Below are 20,082 nucleotides of genomic sequence, written 5' to 3' on the forward strand. Positions count from 1 at the left end.
GGTTGGTACATTCAGTTCTATCAGTTACAACGTTATCTTTCATGACTCAGGTAGTTCACCTTCCCTCTCACAGCACCTGACTTCTGGAATGAGGTTCCTCTTGAAATCCATGTGACTCCCACCTTGATGCATCCAGAAGGCCTTAAAGAACTGGCTGTTGTTCCAGGTCTTATAATAGGGTAGATGGCGCCTTATATGAGATTTTTGTGTGTGTGTTATTGCCCAGACCACCATCCTCGTCGTGTACTTTTTCTTGTTCTTAGTTTATTTTGTTTTTTCTTGTTCATATCGTATCTTATTGTTGATATATTAGTCACTAAACTCTTTGGGTAGTACCTAAATTATATAAATTAAATTATTTTTTTCTTTGCTTCCTTAATTGAGCTGGGCATATATTTTTCTGGCTTTCATTCATTGATTCCTTTTTTTTTAAATTAAATGGAATGTAAATTGAATATGGAATAAGGCTAAAAAAAATTTAAAAAAATGTTTTTGAGAAATATTGTTGTTTCACAACAATATTTCATACAATGTGATTGTGCAATAATATGAATAATAGTTACAAATTGTCAACCACTATGTTTGTTGCTGAAGTAAATGTATGGCCTAGTCCTCAGCATGGGTATTTAGAATTAATTTCTGCAGTTTTCACTGTAATTTACCACTTCATATTTAAAAAGCAGGAAAAAAAACCAGTTTGGGACAGGAAGCTGATATGCTTGTATTTAAGCAAAGATATTGGAAGTTAGTGAAATCCATATTAACCTACACAGGTATAAAATAGCCATTATGTTTGAGAGATGGGGAAGAGAAGTAACATCCTCCTGCAGGCTAAAGTAGGATTAGGCATCCCATTGACAAGTGTGTTACATATTGTCTTCTTACCTGGTTTTATATTCCAGCTGTGAGACAGTGATGGAAAGTTAATCCAACATTACCCGGTAAAGGTAAACCAAGTCACTGTTCTGAAAACATTCGGACTTAATCTTCTAATTAATTTTAGTATGAACAGACATTTCTGTTTTGTGGCATATACTTCCACTGTAAAAAGCAATGCATGCTCAATTCTTAATTTTTAAAAAACCTACCTACAAAACATGCTTGTTTATCTGGAATGTACACTAACCCCTCTGTGAAGCCCCAGTTTGAGAAGGCACCAAGTGGAAGTTGGCAAACGGGGTGGAGGAAGAAACAAGAAAGTAAGTCTGCAGTCTAAATTATTAATTACATGTGCTTCAGATCTAAATTCTCATCTAAATTATAGATCTGAAGCACAGGTAATTTAATGAAGATCTTTTAGGAGGTAAAATATAGAGAGGGGAAAAGAAAGTGTATTATGGTATTCTCAGTTCAACATTTACAAGCTATTCTACTCAGTTTATCAATGTTCTATGCGGTTTTCTTTTGTAAAAGGGCCGCAGACGTACACTATGTGCTGCGTAAATCAAATTTCCTCACCCTTACACAAACACAAAAATCAGCTTTGGGTGTTCCTGCCCTGAGAAAAATGTCCATTGCATTATAGTTTTAATTCTAAGTATTTATATTCCTTTTTGCACTGAGTATCTTGTGATCTTTTGTCTGATCTCTCTGGTACTAAAACTATAGAAACTACTTCAATCATACATGTTCAGCATGAACAGGCATCCTCTGAAAGGTCAGTGCTTTAATATCTAACTCCCACAACAGGAAATTTTAATTGCATATGGCAGCCATTTATTCCTCCCTCACAAAATCTCGTTCCACATTACCTTATAGATCTTTTTTTTTTTATCAATATACACCTTTTTTAAAAAAAATAGTTTTAATTTCTCCCTTTTAAAAATCTTGGAAGTTTGTTTTCATGTATCCACGTTGGAGCATGAGAATAAAGATGCAAACAAGATTCTAATATTGCCGTATGAATAAAAACGCATTTGAAAGAGGTGCAGCTCATCTTTAAAGAAGGAATACCTACATTATTATATGCCTTACATAGAAAAGTAGTAACTGTATTCTGAAATTGTTGAAAAGAAAATAAGTAATGCGACTGCATTTATCAAAGGGCATTATCAAATGTGAATAAAGTCTCTGGAAATCATACAATTCAGTAGCAATTTATCCTGTTACAGCATATCAACTTAGTGAAAGCTTTTCACTTAGATACCTACTATTTTCTGGAATTTAAAGCCATCCAAGAATTTCAAACTATAGCCGGTCATCAGACTATTAAAACCTTAATCCTAGTAAAACCTAGCATATAAATTAAAACTGATCCCTCTAGTTGACTTCTCTGTGCTAGCTTTGCATGAAACATCAGACAACTTTCAAATAGCAGTTTTATCCTTGCTATAGATTTTGCCTGCAAATCAGCATCTATTGCAGAAGTAAGAATATATTAAACAATTTAGATCTGTGTACAGTGGCATAATTAGCAGGAAAGGAGGGTTAATTAACAATGCTGTCAAAAAGTGCTGTATATTTTTTAGTCGGTAGGTAGCTATAGAAATTGTATTGCCACCCGTCATAATCTAATGACTCTGTGTAGCTAACAACACACACAACATAAAATAGCACAGTATAATAAACAATAACATAATGCAAATGAGGCTTCTAATAAATTTCTCCTGATTCATCACAATATATATCAGGCTTTATTAACATTTTGGCCTCAGCGCTTGAGTGAAAGGCCGTATCTTTAAGGTCTTTTAGAGAGCTATCATGATTGGATGTCATATGACTCTCAGGAGATATGTTATTCGATAAGGTAGACACTCCTCAGACAAGGCCCTTTTACTGGGTCCCTTTCCTGTTTCCCAGAAAGACCTAAAGCACCCCCATTTTGCTGGATTTAATGGGATGAGTGGAACCAACCAATTCCATAAGTAACTCAGTCCTGTGCTATTCAGGTCTTCATAGGAGATAAGTAATACTTTGAATTCAGTTGCTCGAATTGAACCCTATTAGGAGTTGGTGCAACTCATGAAGCACTTTTGTTACATGGGCTTATTATGCTACCTCTGCTATATTGTATCTGCTATATTTCTGCAGTTTCTGAATGCATAGGTGATGCAGTGGTTAGAATGCTGTATTGCAGGCTAACTGCCTAAAGCCAGGAGTTCAATCCTGAAGAGCTCAAGGTTGACTCAGCCTTCCATCCTTTTGAGATCGGTAAAATGAGGACCCAGATTGTTGGGGGAAATATGTTGAAGCTTAGAGAGGGCTATAAAGCTCTATGGAGTGGTATATAGTCTACATGCTCTTGCTCTTGGCATGCTCTTTAAAACAGACCTATGTAGAATGCATTGTAGTAGTTCAACCAAGGAGTGACTGAAGTATTAATGATCTTTAAGTAGAATCTCCTGATTCAGGAATGAGCAAAATTGGCACACAAGATGGATTTATGTAAAACTGTTCTGGCCACTATTCCCACCTACTTCTCAAGCAGCAACCACAAGTCCAAGAAAACCCAAAATTGTGTGCCAGCTTTGCATGGGGGAGTACTATCCCATTCAGATATGAAAATTATGGATCTGGGGACCCTAAAACCCACAGGCATTCAATCTTACTAGCATTAAGTTGAAGCTTCTTTTTTCCTAATCAAGACTTCCACAGCCTCCAGGCCTAGATCTAATCAACAGTAATTAATCAACAGTAACTGGATCCCATCTCTGAAGAAGGAAAAAGAACTGCCGCAAGACTATGCTTTCCACTTACTAACTGCTACCCAGTCCATGAACATTGGTATGAAAAGTTATTGAAAAATGAAGACCGGGATAAATATAGTGCCCTGTCCCAAGCCTGCTGATGGTCACCAACAAGTTCAGTAAGTGTTGCTTCAGTACAATAACCTGGCCTAAATCCCAAAAAGGAAAAGTTGCAGACAGGATGAAAATAGTCCCATTCTCTTGGATCCAGCAATGTGTCCTCGAGGAGAGGTTGAAATACCACTTCTTTCAAGAGAAGAATGAGAATGTGAGAATTTAGGAAAAATTGGTTTAAATTTTATTTCAGTGGGATTTTGTTATTCGAAAACCTTTTATTTTGAAAGGAAAGAGCTGAAGTCCAAATTTTAGAGCAGCATTTTCTTTCCGTGTAATACTGGCTTGTCTTTAGACCGCAAATCATGATTTCTGATTGTAATATTGTACTCTATTCAATATACTGCTGCACTTACAGGTGTTCTTTAAATATATTTCCTGTTATAATTATTGTAATGTTATTAATATACTTTACGCATTCTGCATTAGTTTATTCCAATCTTGCTACTCACCTTTTGATTTCTTCACTGTGTGGAAACGCACACAGATGCGCACACAGAGAAGGGTTAATGGAGAAGATCAAAAAAGTCAAGATGTTGACTTCAGTTACATGATCAAAGCACTATCTCATTTTCATACATGTGAAAAAGGGGCAGGGATTCAGTCACACATTTATGACTATAATCTTGATTTTCTTGACACACGCACACCCGAAAGATGCCCCTGCACACAAGATGCCCCTGCACACACACAATTTAATTTCTTTGAATTACTATCAAAATGATATAAGAAAGTTACAATGAGAAGTAATTAAGAGGCGCTGAATTCTGTTCATGGAGAAACTCTATTTTGCTAACATTGCACTTTAACAATTATAAAGCATTAGTACCTACCCTGAATGGCCAAAGCTAATTCTCACCAAGATGCAGTTATAATATAGTTGTTTATTGAGAGAGAAAAAGTTTGAGAGGTCTTTCTAGTTCAGTTGGTTATCATTTAATTATTAATTGTTTTATTTATTTATTTTTATGAAAACAATTTAAACTACTTTTCCATCCCCATGAGCATGAAGACAATGGATAAAGGGCAGGGGTGAATTGCTCCCGGTTTGGACCGGATCGCCTGATCTGGTAGCGATGGCGGCGGGTGGTTCAGAGAACCAGTAGCAAAAATCCCTGCACCCACCCCACCCCCACCATGCCCAGCTGAGCGGCACGATCATCAGAGGCTTTTTTTTTTACTTTTAAAAGCATTTTTTCTACAACCTCTTCCGAAGAAAAAATGCTTTTAAAAGTTAAAAAAAAAAAAGCCTTTGATGATCGCGCGGCTCAGGTGGGATCATCAGAGGCTTTTCAAAGCATTTTTTTCTGCAACCTCTTAGCTGAAGAGGTGGTAAAAAAAATGCTTTGAAAAGTCTCTGGCAACTCCCAGCTGAGTTGCCTGATCGGCAGAGAGGTATTTTTTAAAATGCCTCTCTGACAATCCCAGCTGAGTTGCCTGATTGGCAGAGGCTTTTCAAAGCATTAGAAAAAATGAAAAGTTAAAAAAAAAAAAAAAGTTGGCCACGCCCACCCAGTCACATTAACCACCACCACCACCACCACCACCAAGCCATACCCACAGAACCAGTAGTAACAAATTTTACATTTCACCCCTGATAAAGGGCCTATCACATTAAAAATACACTCAAACAAAACTTTCGTCAAGCAACATGAAGACAACATTTTTAATATGGCCTGCCCAGTATGGCCTTGTCTTTGCTAGCGGTAAAACACTGTAATGCAAACTATTCTGAACTTTACTTATTTAATTCCAACCACTTTTTATTTCTACTTCTACTGCTTGCCAACAGACTGTGTCCAGCTTATGTGTCTGTAGGAGAGATAGGGCCAATTGGCTTCCCCACAAATTAAAATAGCCACTACAGATTAGAGTGATTTTCCCCCAAAACCAGGCTCCAGTTTTTTGAAATTGACTCATCAGAATTAGATTTAGAGGTAGAATACTTAAACTTTTTTTAAAAAAATTCCCTGGAGCCTCTGCAAAGCTATTAACAATTAAAGTTAGAAATAAATAAATGTACAGATGTTAATGTTATTATATGTCACCGGGCTTTTAATCTTGAAGCTCTTTACCGATTATTATATTATTTATATAATTGTTTATAGTATATTACATATTTAATTGCTGTTTTTATCCTGTACTACACTTACAGAAGCATGATAAATAAAAGTACTACTCCAATTATTACTTTAGCTGCTATCAGATGCTACATATCTAATTGGTGACAACCCTGTGTTCAAAGTAATGCTTAATTCCAGTTATAATATAATTATATCTTAACAGTAGAAAGTTCTAATTAAAATTATCTGTTTGCCAAGGAGAAAGTTTAGTATATCACTGAGTCTGTTAATCAGGGGTGAGCAGTTTTCTTGTTGATCATAGTCTAAATTATAAAGAAAACATCACAGATGCCTGCTGCATTGGGCAACAACACATATATTCATTTAAACCATGTATATCTTTCTTTTAACTGAAGTAATTGTGAAATATGTTCTTTTTGCATTCATAATTAGAGAGAAGAACAGATGGTGAAGGCTTAGTTTAAAATAATATATCATTAAAATAGCCTATCTTACTGGTAATTTCTCATTCTAACTGGAGTTTAGGTCAGAGTAACAGGATTTGGGGGGATGGGAATGGTAATATGGTTTATAATCCAAGCATTGAATATTTCAGGGAAAACATTGTTGTGTTCAAAGATATTCCCTGGAAGGGTAATATAATAATGTTTTAAAGTACCCTTCTCCCCTTTATTATCATATAAAACCCTCTTCAGTCCAACTGAACTCTGGGCAGTGAAAAGCAAAAAGATTTTTTTTAAAAAAAATACTTTAAAAAAAATCACTTAGTTTCCTACTAGGATGCAAAAAAACACATTGGAATAGTATACATTTCCCTTTGTTTCCAAAACATAAGGTTGAGGCCATTAATAATGTTTATATATATTATACCAAAAAAAGAAAGCAAAAAAATAAAATAAAAATCCCTAGCATACTGAACTTTCAAACTGTGTGATAAAAACAATGCCACACTAACTGAGATTTTTGTACATTACAATGTATTTGAATACCCACTGCTGGGGTTGAATAAATAGTTGATGCTTTTAGTTTGTATAGGTAGTCCTCCACTTACTATGTTCATTTAGTGACTGTTCAAAATTACAGTGTCACTGAAAAAAGTGACTTATGACCGTTTTTCATACTTGGGACCATTCAGCATCCTCATGGGTGCATGATCAAAATTCAGATGCTTGCCAACTGTCTCATATTTATGATGGTTGCAGTGTCCAGGAATCAATGTAATTACCTTTTGACAAGCAAAATCAGTGGCGAAATCAGATTCACTTATCAACTGTTACTAACTTATCAACTGCAGTGATTCGCTTAACAACTGTGCCAAGAAAAGTTGTAAAATGGGGCAAAACTCACTTAACAAATGTTTCACTTACTAACAGAAATTTTGGGCTCAATTGTGGTCATAAATTGAAGATTACCTAAATAGTGTTGATCATTTGCTTAAAGGGCAGAATAACAAAGATTATGCACAGATGCCAAAATCCAGAATTTCTTACGTTTCTTCCTCTAAAAGAGACCAGATTTTCAATATAAAACAGCCGAGAGAGGCAGAATTTCTTATTGTACTCCTGATTATATACCTTCTGCGCATGCTTGTATGTGCTTCACATGCACATATGTGAACACGCATATTTACAGATAATGAAATACTCTTAATCATAATAAATCTATCAAAGAAACTTATGGAATATAATGAATTATATCCTATCTAACTCTGGCATGATGGGACTCAAAAATGATTTGGTAGGAAGAGCTGGGGAAGAAGGGGGAAAAGGAAGGAAGTCCAGTTATATGAGGAGAACTCTGTTTTTGCAACATTTCTAGAACAGGATACAATTACTGTGCAGTTTTCTAGATTGAGAGTGTTCATTTTTTAACACTATAGCTAAGAAGTATCAAGTAGAGTTGCGGGCATGAGTGATACAATTGGGGGTTGATTTCGTGCTATGTAATTTCCAAAAATAGTGAAGGTGACATAAAAGGGCAAAATGGCATTGAAAAAAAATGAAATAAATGAAAGCACAATAGGGCTTTATATATCTGCCCTGCATATTGTTCTGATTCACATGAATTAAAAATTATCAGCAACATTATTTAAATATGCCACAGTTCCTCGTTAGGTCTGAAAATAATTTGCCTCCTATTGACCAAATAAATTTTCTAAGATCTGACAAGGAGAAAATCTCACTGTTGCTTTCTGCCTTGATTAGAGCTGTTTTCAGAACCAAGAAAACTATCTCCATTAATCAGATACTTGGATGTCTTTAAAGTGTTTATTTTAGTGTTTCCTCTAAGATTTTGTCTCAAACTACTTTGGGGGAAAGAAAAACGTAGATTTCGGCATGGTATTATGATAAATCTTCTCAAGGAGGGGCATGTATTAACATTTGTGTCGGTACTTTTTCATCTTAATCCAACCTTGTTTAATAATCAGAAAATTCGACATAGTGGGTAAGAAGATGTAATTAACTCTTTGACCCCAGAATCTTAATTGGTGCCTGTTGAAAACAGTGGGGCAGTTTGAAAAAAAAGTTGCCTGTGGTGATTGAAATAGCATAATACATAATAAGTCCCTCCTCCCACAAATCAAAATAAAGCAATGCTGGAGAATTTTAGTTGTGTTTTGTATATAGCCCGTAGGAGAAAAGGGTCATTAAACCAACCAGCATTTCTACCTACTCTTTTTAAAATCACATTTTTACAAAACATGTTTCTTTTTACATTGTCAACTTTTAGAAATCAGTTCAAGAGAGAAGAGTTCCGCATATTTGAAGGAAAAGTATTGTTTAATGTTGGAGATGGCTAAACTATAATTTACATCTTGATGAGATTGGTTCATAATAACAGGACAGCATGCAAATCCATAGCAATAGTCACACTTTCTGCTGGCGTTAAAGGTGAAATGATTATACAACAAATTGCTTTTTTAAAAATCTAGTCTGTTGTTTATTGACAGAGTTTCAGTACCACATAAATACCAATTGGTTTCTCTACTGAGTGATGAAGAAAACCTTACATCAGACATTTTCATGCCCAGGGCTTAATGCCTTATTGAATTACTCTAACTGGCTATGTTTTTGCCCCTGAGGAAGCTATAACTGAAGCATGCGGAGCATTGAAACACAGTTACTCATTCAAGTATTCATGTAGCTCAGCAACATTTTGAGGCACCAATACTTTCTCTTGTTCTGTCTTTTAGTTCTGGCTCTGCCTTTATTTGTTTTGTTATATTCCTTGCTACCATTTAAGACAATTCACTACGTAGCAATGTGAAGGGTCTATTACTTAGTTAGACATCCAAGGATTCAGGGAATGTTATCAATATTGGACATTGGCAGTTGATAGTTATGCATATGCAGGTATATATTTTCTTTCTGAAGGCCATCTTACTCAATAAATCAAATTATTGATGAAGATAGAGATGCAGTGCTTCTAAATTAAGCTTTTGTTGTTGTTCAGTCACTAAATCATGTCCGACTCTTTGCGACACCATGGACACCAGGCTCCCCTGTCCTCCCCTATCTTCTAGAGTTTGCCCAAATTCATGTTCATTGCATCAATATTAATTAATCTACTTTTCAAAAAATCCATTTCAATAATCATTGTTGCTCAGTTAGATCTGTTTTAGTATATTCATTGGGAATTATTTTGCCAACATTTATTCTACATTGGGTCTGTAGAGATTCCCAGTCATCCAGGTCATGATTGCCCCAAGGTGCTTTTTTTAGGAGGCAACTGGACTTTCTTGGGTTTTTTTTCTTTGAAGACGTTTCGTTTCTCATCCAAGAAGCTTCTTCAGCTCTGAGCAAAATGAGAAGCAAAATGTCTTCAAAGAAAAAAACAAAAACAAAGTCCAGTTGCCTCCTGAAAAAGCACCTTTGGGACATCCTGCATTGGGCTTTTGAAAACTAGTGCTTTCTCCTGTCACTTATTTATTTGATTTAGAAGGTGCCTGACTCCATAACAACCTTGGGCAGCTTCCATTTAAAATGGAAAAAAGATCAAAAGATTCTTAAGGGCCTGGATAGGCTACATTTCTTTTGGATTCTTTCTTTCTTTAAGATGTTTGATCCAAAGATCAAGTGGAGCATGGTGACTCACATGGTTATAATGCTGGGTTGACAAGCAGCAAGCCCACGTTCAAGTCCCCAGTGCTGCCGCGGGGCAGAGTTGAACTCCCATCCTTCATTCAAGCTCCTGCCAGGGACATAAAAGGAGGCCCCCCACTCAGTGGTGGTATTCACTTACCTTCGCTACCGGTTTGCAAATGTGAGCGCGCTTGTACATGCACTCCGCTTGCACCACTTCTGCACATGCACAGAGCCTTCTGCCCATGGGCATAGCGTCAAAAACGGGACATGATGACATCCGGACGGGTGGGCGGAGCCTCCCGCAGCCACCGCTACCGGTTCACCCAAACTGGATAGAACTAGCTGAATAGCACCACTGCCACCACTAGGTGTCCCATGGGCAACGTTGATGTCACTAGCTACTCTTTCAACCATGAAGTGCCTTAGTGCTTCTGACACAAGTGCTATGTTATCCAAAGGCCAAGAAAATCATTTTTCTCTGCATTTTGGAAGACAAGTTTTCCTCTTTTGCCTCTTTCATGTATTAGATGAGTTTAGAAGTTTCAAATACCATACCATATCCACACTTGGAGAACTCTGTTTCTTGATGATGAACAAAAGTGACAGACCTTTGGTTCAACAATGGATATAGTTCAGCATTCTGTTTTTTATAGTAACCAGTCAGTTGCTAAGAACCCGCATAAGTAAAACAGCAACATTCTTCTTACACCTTTGTTGATGCTGACAAGTATACTGGTTATAATATATAAAATCGTCATGAATAGGAGCTTTATGTCCACCCGTTTCTCTAATCCTTTTTTAGGCGCATTATTGGTGTCCATTGTCATCATTGATGCTACAAATATACCGTAAACTTTAACTGTATTATATGAAGGACATTTTTTTGTCTATGCTGTATCTATTTCATTGTTTGTTCAACTCTTCTTGTTTATCCTAATATTAAAGAAAGGCAAGCTGGCAGAAAAAAAATTCCTATCTATATAATATATATAAAGCTGCCCAGTACAGGTTTCCTCAACTTACAACCACAGTTGAACCCAAAATTTCTGATGTTAAGTGAGACATTTAGTAAGTGAATTTGCCCCATTTTATGACCTTTCTTGCCTCAGTTGTTAAATGAATCTGGCTTCCCCATTGACTTTGCTTGTCAAAAGATGATCACATGACCTTGGAACAGTCATAAATAGGAACCAGTTGCTAACCATCTGAATTTTGATCACATGATCATAAGGATGCTGCAAAGGTCATAATTCAGAAAAAATGGTCATAAGTCACTTTTTTCAGTGCTGTTGCAACTTTGAACAATCACTAAGTGAACTCTTACAAGTTGAGGACTGTCTGTATTCACTTTTTCCAAAATGAAAAGGGTTAATATTTTTACCTTGTATATTTTAACCTTTATTTGTAAGAGATCTGAAACCAGGATTATTATCACTAGAGTTGAAATGTACTAAGTTTATAGTATACAAGAGTGTTGTGATTCAAAACACGAAGCATCCAACCTTGTATTTGCCACAGAGATGTTAGATTTTTTTTCTTTTTAATGCACTTTTTAATGAATTGTTTTACAATTGGTCAGAATCAGGCAGCAAATAAATTTAACAAATTATTATTTTCTTTCTCTAATGTTGAGGGTGCTACACAAAGTAACAAAAAAAAATGTAATGGTGTCCCATCTATTGGCAGTTCATTTATACTTGCTTTGTATCACTGGAAGTGATTCAACCAGTGGTGGGATTCAGTCAGTTCCCACCACTTCGGGAGAACCGGTTGTTAACTTTCTGAGCAGTTTGGCAAACTGGTTGTTGGAAGAAATCATTAGGGCAGAGAACTTACTTGAGGAAATTACTTGAATCCCACCACTGGATTCAACCCATACATGTGCCACAATAATCTACGTATTAATTTGTTATTTATACATAGACAAGGAATTATAAAGATTATATAGTTAGTGCTCAGTGTACTTTTGATTAGTAACAATAAAAAAGTACTATGTTTAACTACTTTAAATTGTTTTGACAATGTAAGTAAGAATTTAAATCTCTGAGCCAAGTGCCAAAATCTCCACTATCTATGACTTACAAATACAAAAAAGAAAAAGAAAAAACTGCTAGAGCATTATGTATATAATACAATATATAATATTATATGAATTGTAACTTCTCCTTTCTTTTACTCTGAATAAGGTACAATTTTTATAGACATTTAAATGTTTTTGAGTCTCTGATTTCTGTCTTTAGTCAGTTATTTGTTTTTTGCACTTCCTTAAAAACCATAGTTTAGATACTTTTATTTGCCTTTGCTCTGTAATATATAGCATGTATGGAAACCTTTCTTGCTTAAATTTAGTTACTCTTCTGTTTTGAATATATACTATTAATTTTGCCATTGCTGCACGTTCTCAGAGTTTAAATTCCCAGTCTGATATTTTCAGTGACATATTTTCTTAAAAGCAAAATATGATTATCAGTGTATTTTTTGAATCATCACTTTATATATCTATTACCTTCCTTGAGAATGTTGTTTTTCTTGCCTACTTAGAGGTGAAAGAGGTGAAACTTGGAGAAATTTTAGATTACGATAGCTCAGAATACATATGATTGAGGATTGAACTTTAAATTGTAGTTCATCCTATTTCTGTATAGATTCTAACGGCATAGATACATAGTAATAGATAATATGCTGAAGCTTCCCCAATAGTAATAGTTGATATATTGTTTCTTAAATATAAAAATGCCTGAATATGTTCTTGTTTGGATCAACTTTAAAGTTTGTCACTTGAAATTGCCCCCAAGTAATTGATGTCAGCGTTCAAGGTTTTTGTGCTAATCATCTGAAAATAAATTATGATAATTTTTAGATAAACTACTTGCTTGTATAAATTCTTGTGTTTGACTAAAATCTATGCAGATTTACATTTTTATTAATTCATAAATATAAATTGAAGATCCTTCTTTAATATGTTACCTTTAGTGCTTGTTTTCTCATAACTGACTCATTCTCTCTGAACAACTAAAGCGGTTTTCATATTCCCTCTACTGAATTTAAGAATTCCTTTACGTTTAAATAAATGAATTAGCTTCTGTTTTTAGGAGGTTCACGTATGTATACTAGAATGTGGAAGACTGTAGAGTTGTGGAAAGACAAGAGGAAAGGTTAATTAAAATGAAATCTTAGCAGTCTGCCATTAATTCCCAATTGTAACGTAAGAGTCATTTTTAATTTTATTTTGACTCTCTATCTGTTCCAATTATCTTAAAATTTTAAACCAGTAGGACTTTTGTTATGATCCAGTTGTGAACACTTCCCTATACTGGTTTAACAGCATAAGGTAATGTGTGGATGACCTTGGAGAAAGAGAGGAAAAGATGCTGCCTAGGAAATAATCAGATAAAAGAGGCAGGGTTGCCTTAACTGTCAGAGAAAAAAATTTAGGGAGGACCTGCCCTAATGGATCAAGCAATTAAAAATGGCAATGAGAAGTTTGTACTTTCAGTCTTGCAAGACTCTGTTAAAGTAGACTTAATAAAGTAGAATAAGTTCATGTTTCCTGTCTGGTTTACTTGGAGAGTTGACAATGGCAGTTCATTCAGAATCCCAATTGCCAAATCCCAAGAACTGAAGTTACCAGGGCTCCAGAATTCTCACAATGTCTACTGTGGCATGCATCGGAATAGTGTCCCATATATTTGGGTTCCGGAGAAATACAGTTTCACAAGCACCTAACATGAAGTAAGATTGGAATGTGAAATGCTGACAGGGTCATGTGTCACAACTTAATGGAAGCTTCCTTACTACATGCGCCCCAGTCCAATTGTTACACTGTTTGTTTATTTAATTCATTTATTTGTCGCATTTCTATGCCGCCCAACTCCCTGGGGACTCTGGGCGGCTTACAACAAAAAATAATGTGAACAATATACCATTAAAGTTGTTTTAAAAAAACATTAAAAACCCATACACTCCATTCATGGCCGGGTCTCACAAGATTGCAGCAGCGAGATCAACAGTCCCAGGCCTGCCGGAAAAGCCAGGTCTTCACCACTTTTTGGAAGGCCAATAGGGTGGGGGCGGTCCGGACCTCAGGAGGTAATTGGTTCCAGAGAGCCGAGGCAGCCACAGAGAAGGCCCTCCCCATGGGCCCACCAGCCGACATTGTTTAGCTGGCGGGACTCGGAGGAGACCAACTCTGTGGGATCTTACCGGTCGTTGGGAGCTATGCGGTTCTGTTGGTTCAGTTTAGAGGAAAAAAAGAAATATGAGGGAGCACCTTCAAGATTTATAAGACTTTGTGGACTCAAAATTGTGGAGGTTTAAGACTACATCCAGAAGATACCAAGTTTAGGAAGGTTGACAGATAAATCATATGCATATTCGTTGATCTAAAAGGTTATGATTCTTTGATCTACCACTAATCACCCAGCAATTGACAAATTATGCTAGCATTAGCCAATTCTCAACCCTTCGGGATAGGCCAGGCAGGAAACAGATACTAGAAGGATTTATTGCTGTAACAAAATCTTCAGTCATGAACAAAATCTTATCTAAATTCTCTCTGTCTCGTCTTAGACTAAAGCAAATTAAGGTAGGGTTATTTAAATTTCTTTCTCACTATTCTTTCTTGACTTCATGTCTCACTCAAACCCTCCCAAATATCAGCTCTAAAAAATTTTACACCAACAGATATAACACAGCAGCTAGTCCAGGGTTTCTGCTGCTCATCCTTACAATTTTTTTCTTTAAAAAAAAAAAAATCAGGGATAGCCATTTTCTTATTTTTCTTATTAAAAAGAGCTCAACATTTTCTGTAACACATAGTATATATTCCTAAATAAATACATTTAGTATCTAGAACAACTGTTTTTCTTTTCACCTATTGTAGTGCCACAATTTGAGAGAATTTGAAATGTGAAACTGCAGATAGCCAGATTATTTCTTTTTAATTTATATCTGGCAGTAGTCCCCATTCCCCCCGCCCCCCCACTTTTCCAGGTATCAGGAGTTTAAAAGCTGCTGTAGAGCCTGTAATGGCAATAGATAGGAGAAATGTAGTTGTGTGGTACACAGCTGAAATTCAGCATAGCCATCTTAAAGCATTCACGTCCCCATAAGACACAGTCTAAATTTCTATATTTGTAACCACAGGATGAATATTTATTCCAGTCAACAAACAGGGTCTTACATACAATAGTATTGTGTCAGTTTGAAATAATATGGTTTATTAATTGATGTAAGTTTCACATGGCTTTTATAAATGTTTATATACCAGCATCAATGTTCTGTCATAAATTATTCTTGCAACTATATCTAAAGTCCAACTACCTGTCAGAATACAATTTAAATCTACACATTTATACTGAAAAGATTACATTTTCAGGATCACTGTGTTTTCCAAATATGAACCTATCTGACAGAAATGTGTTGATTAGTTTTGGTTGTGTTTAAATAAAACAGTAAATGTGTGGGCATGCTTGTGAATAAAGACAGGATCATAATTCCTTGTTAATTTTCAAATTACTACTATTCAAAATCATTTCTTTCTTCTCTATTTTTCTGAAAGGAACATCTTGTCATTTCTCTTCTAAGTACAAATAATGTTTTATGCATTTTAATGTGTTAATGTTTGTAAGGAAAATCCATTGTTTATGACAGTTACGTTTTATCTGTTTGTATATATTTCACTGTATGTAATGGCTCATTTTTTCAACTCTTTTTTTTCTTTTGCAGTCACTGGATGGATTTGTATTTGCACTAAACCAAGAGGGAAAGTTTTTGTACATTTCGGAAACCGTCTCCATTTATCTTGGCCTCTCCCAAGTAAGTAGAACATTTAATGATGCACATTCCATTTTAAGGCTCGCTCTTTTTAAAATGGCAAGACGTTCTGGAACTTTTCACATCAGGTTGAATTTATAATTTAATGGCTTGGTTTTACACATCCTAGAAGGTGTAGGTTGATAAAGAATGTTCCAGTGGAAAAAGTGGGAGCTTGAAAAACCCTTTTCTCCCATAAAAAATCATTACTAATTTATTGAGAACAAATGAAGTTTCTTTTCTCAGTTGTTTTGAACTTTAAACCTCCATGGCTGTTAGGAAAGGGACACAGACATAGTACTTCCCTTGTGCCCTATTACTGGATGTTTATGGAGAACCCGACGTTATCCTGGGAGCTGACACAATGGCAGGGAGTCTCTTGGAGTCAGAAAATGCTGAAAGAAACCATTAAAAAGACTTACAGGGAGGATTTCAAGAAGGACACAATCTGCTCTTTTTGCACGTGTATAGTAAATGGGTAGAGAAGAGTTTTATGAAACAGTGCAGTGTAATTGTTCTTTTGTATCATTTCATTTTAAAGTCTTAAGATTTTATGAAGAGGAAGAATTATTTTTTTATTTATTACAGTAAACTGAGCCGTCAGTAAACATGGAATCAAAGTTATCCTGAAAATTTGGGAAGCCTTGGAGGCTTTTTTTCCATGATAATTACAAAATAGGTTACTGTGCCTATAATTGAATTACACTTGAAGAACTCAACTATGATAACATTGCATCTTTTTTGCTTAGAATGGAGAGCCGTATTGGATGTTTTGCTTGCATGGCTGTGATTATTAAGACAGTCCTTGGATTGCAAATTTTCATAACATTATGATTTAATTGGTTGTCCTAAATTAAGTTGAAAATGTTTAACTGAAGTAATCAATTAAGAATTATATGAATAAGTGAAGAAAGCAGTTCTGGCTATGCAAGTATGAATATCTGGAAGAAAGCCAGGATAAAAACCTAATAACAATAATTACAATAACTTGTGTAAAAGAAAAATACCCAGGATTTAAAATAATGAAATACCAATACAGAGTATTCTTTATGAAATGTCCATTGGTTATATTTGTTTACATTAATTTTGTGTGTGTTTTGTGTGTGAAAATGGGGAGAGAATTAAGAACAAAATTCAATATGGTATTTTTATATCTCACTCTAATCTTAGTTAGGTAATAGGATGTAATTCCTGCTTTGATTGGTTTGGGTATCAGTTTCAAATGTTTCATAATTTGTCACTAGTAAATCACACATTATAAACTCCATTTATTAATAGAGGTTTTTTTAAAAAAATACACACAGAGAATACATTAATGTTTATTATTGTCTTGGGTTCATCATATTACATATTAATCTGTTTTATGTGGTGTCCAAAAAAGTTTAATAAACCATCGAAAAGAAGGATGGTTAATCAGTTTAAACAGGTAAATACTAATTAGGAAACTCCTGAAAGGCATCCATTATACACTATCTGAAAACAAATTTTACAGCCCTGGTTAGTGGTGTAATCCAAATTCTGTCAAGGCAACTGCATTTTCTGTAATTGAGATGTGTATGTTTGCTTTGCATAACAGATGGCTCTGTATGCTTAGACTGATAGCTAGGAAAATAATAATTGCATTATTCTGGCCAAAAGAATATTAGCTCTTGGGCTGGGGCCATTTTAGGCAGTCCTCCTGCCAGCACAGCATATGCACATATATGGATTCGATTTTCAAGGAAATTGATGCATCTGGAATAGTGTCACCATCTGAAATATCATCTGTTCAAGAAAAAAAAGTTGGCTTTAACCCTGTCTGGATCCTCCTTGCTGAAAGCATACTCCTGTAGTGAGCTGCGGCACTGTTACTCAAACTTTTTTGAACTACAGGCAGACCCAGCTTTCCACAGATTAAGGCCCTCCAGCTGCCTACAATTTCAGCTCCCATAAACCAGAATCTAGACTCTGGGGCAGGTTATTGCTTTTCTGCTTACAATAGTGGGTTGACTGTAGCATCTGGCCAAACAATAGGGAACACCTTTCTCTTTTTTAGTCAGTGCTTTGCTGAAAAACATATGATTAAAAATAAGACAGTGTAATTGCCAATAAAATGAGTAAAATCTGCTTCCTGAGGTCAAATATTCTGCTTCAAGGGGCCAGCCTTTGGTTGGAAAAGAAAGGGGGCATCATACTGAGTTCAGGATAGGTTGGCTGCTTTTTAAAAATGTAAGGAAATATTTCTCAAGATCCCTGATGTGATTATTTTCGCCGTTGTTGCAGTGCAAATCCATTCAGAGCAGCTTTGATCCCACTGAGAACACTTTGATGCAGTGGACAGATGCATAGCCCTTTTGATGCCCTGGGGAAGAGCTGTATTGCTCTCTCCGTTTTTGAGAGAGGAAGTGCAGAGCCTGCCAAAACAGAGATTGGCACAGGAGTTGAAGAGGGTCATTATTTAATCTCTATACAATATATCGAAGTTTCTTGTCTGTTTCCGCTTGGCAAAACGACCAGCGGAATTAGCTAGGTAAGATTTGGGAGCTGTATTTCTATTCATGAAAGGTTTTCTTCATACTATATCCCTATCATTCATGACCTGCTCTTTGCAGCTTGAGCATTAGTGGTAGGTTCATTATCATTTTCTTTGGAATGACCTGCAGAATTGTGTACACATCTTTGACATTCTGGGTATTTTGACAAGATGGTTTCCTATCCATATGTGTCCAATTGCAAAATAGTTACCTAGCATCAGATCATAAAATAGCTATTTATTGAAGGCAAACTGGTGACATTGCTTCCCACTGTTTCCTCCAGACTCCAAGAATGCTGTCCTTTATTTCATCTTCCCTGTTTTTTCTGAAAGAATCTGGAGACCTTGTGCCATCTTTCCTGTTGTTCAGAATTCATCTGACAATCCATAATAATAGTTACAAATATAGATGATGCTTTGGGCTGAAAACGTTTCTAGACAGTTTTCTATTTCTTGGGTTATTATTTAAAAATAAAAGTTCCCTTTTCCCACTTTCTCCAGTACCAAGGGCACAGAAATACCCTTCTACTCATCTTTAACGTATTTTCCAAGTTGAAGTGGCTTCAGAGTTTTGACAATACGGTGTGCCAAAATAGATAAAACAACAATGGGACAGGTTGTAGCTTCCTGTTGAAGTACCACTCAAACTTTGGGAAAAGAGAACTCTGTCCCTCTTTGGCCTGCCACCATTGCATATCAGTGGGATGTGGGGAAAGGGTAGAGAGGGAACATTATTGAGGTTTAGGCTACAGTGGAGTCAGTCAGGAGGGGAATTGTTCTCCATCTTGGATTGCAAATAAAGGAAGAGAAGGGATGCTAGGTTTTTCTCTTAAAAATATTATAGCCCCCTGAGACTTAGGCTGACTGTGAAGCATTGAGACATTCATGGAAATATGAAACATACATGATCACAGTAAGCAACAATTCTTCATATAAATGAGCAATTGATACTGATCATTCAGGAGGGAGGGGAATCAAAGCTTATCTATAGATGGCCAAATTTGCATCCTTAGATGCAACAGTTCTAATTCTAGTTCTAAGGTATTGTGTCTTTGATCTTGGGTATGTTCAAGTAATTTGTATCCCAAAGGCATTGTATATTTCAAATTAGGAGAGCTGCATTTTATATGAGACTGTTACTCAGCAGCTCATATGTTTGCCTATAAACCTCCTTTTTAAAAAATCTTGGAAAAGAAAAAGGAGTGAATATATTTAAAAGAATAAATGGGTGCTTAAGTTACAAATCTATAAACTATTCCAAGTATCATGCTACCTTTTCCCCAGAGTTCCGAGATTGCCAGTCTAATAGCCTTTCCAGCAGCTATGATGTTTTCAGTATTCATCACTAACAGTGATTGCAATAATCCACACTAAATTAAGCATTCTAAAACTTTTATTTACTGCAGAAGAAAGCGAACATCAACAGAAATTACTGTGCCAGCGCAAGCTCAAAAAATTTTCCAAGTGTGAAGATCATTGTAGCGACCTGTTATGTTACTGAATTCTTGTTTTTAATAAAAGTGCCAGGAACACGCTTTAAAGGGCTTTGGACTTGCTTTGAATTCATAATACTGTAATTGCCATAAAATAAACACTGCTGGGTTCCTGCTATTAACTGGCAGAGGTTGCAGATCTTTACATAAACTTTAGTTTTTCAGGAATTTAATTGTTCAGTAGTGTTGGGTTTGTATTTTTTGAGAGTAATGTTTCAATGACATCTTCAGTGACATCTATGTGTACGGTGTATATGCTGCCTTTTCTCCAGAAGTATAAGGCACCCTATATGG

The 20,082-nt window shown here is 35.8% G+C and overlaps 1 protein-coding gene across 1 annotated transcript in view; it reads left to right on the forward strand.

Moving 5' to 3' along the window:
* Positions 1–20,082, forward strand: part of NPAS3 (neuronal PAS domain protein 3) — a 745,489-nt gene that overhangs the window by 511,124 nt on the left and 214,283 nt on the right. Inside the window, exon 5 of the mRNA XM_070931372.1 lies at positions 15,697–15,786. Coding sequence (XP_070787473.1) covers positions 15,697–15,786 — 90 coding nt within the window. The remainder of the gene's footprint in view (positions 1–15,696; positions 15,787–20,082) is intronic.

This window comes from Pituophis catenifer, unplaced genomic scaffold (assembly GCF_029215685.1).
Source record: "Pituophis catenifer annectens isolate HBS135680 unplaced genomic scaffold, rPitCat1.0.hap2 SCAF_1, whole genome shotgun sequence".
NCBI classification, from domain to species: Eukaryota; Metazoa; Chordata; class Lepidosauria; order Squamata; family Colubridae; genus Pituophis; species Pituophis catenifer.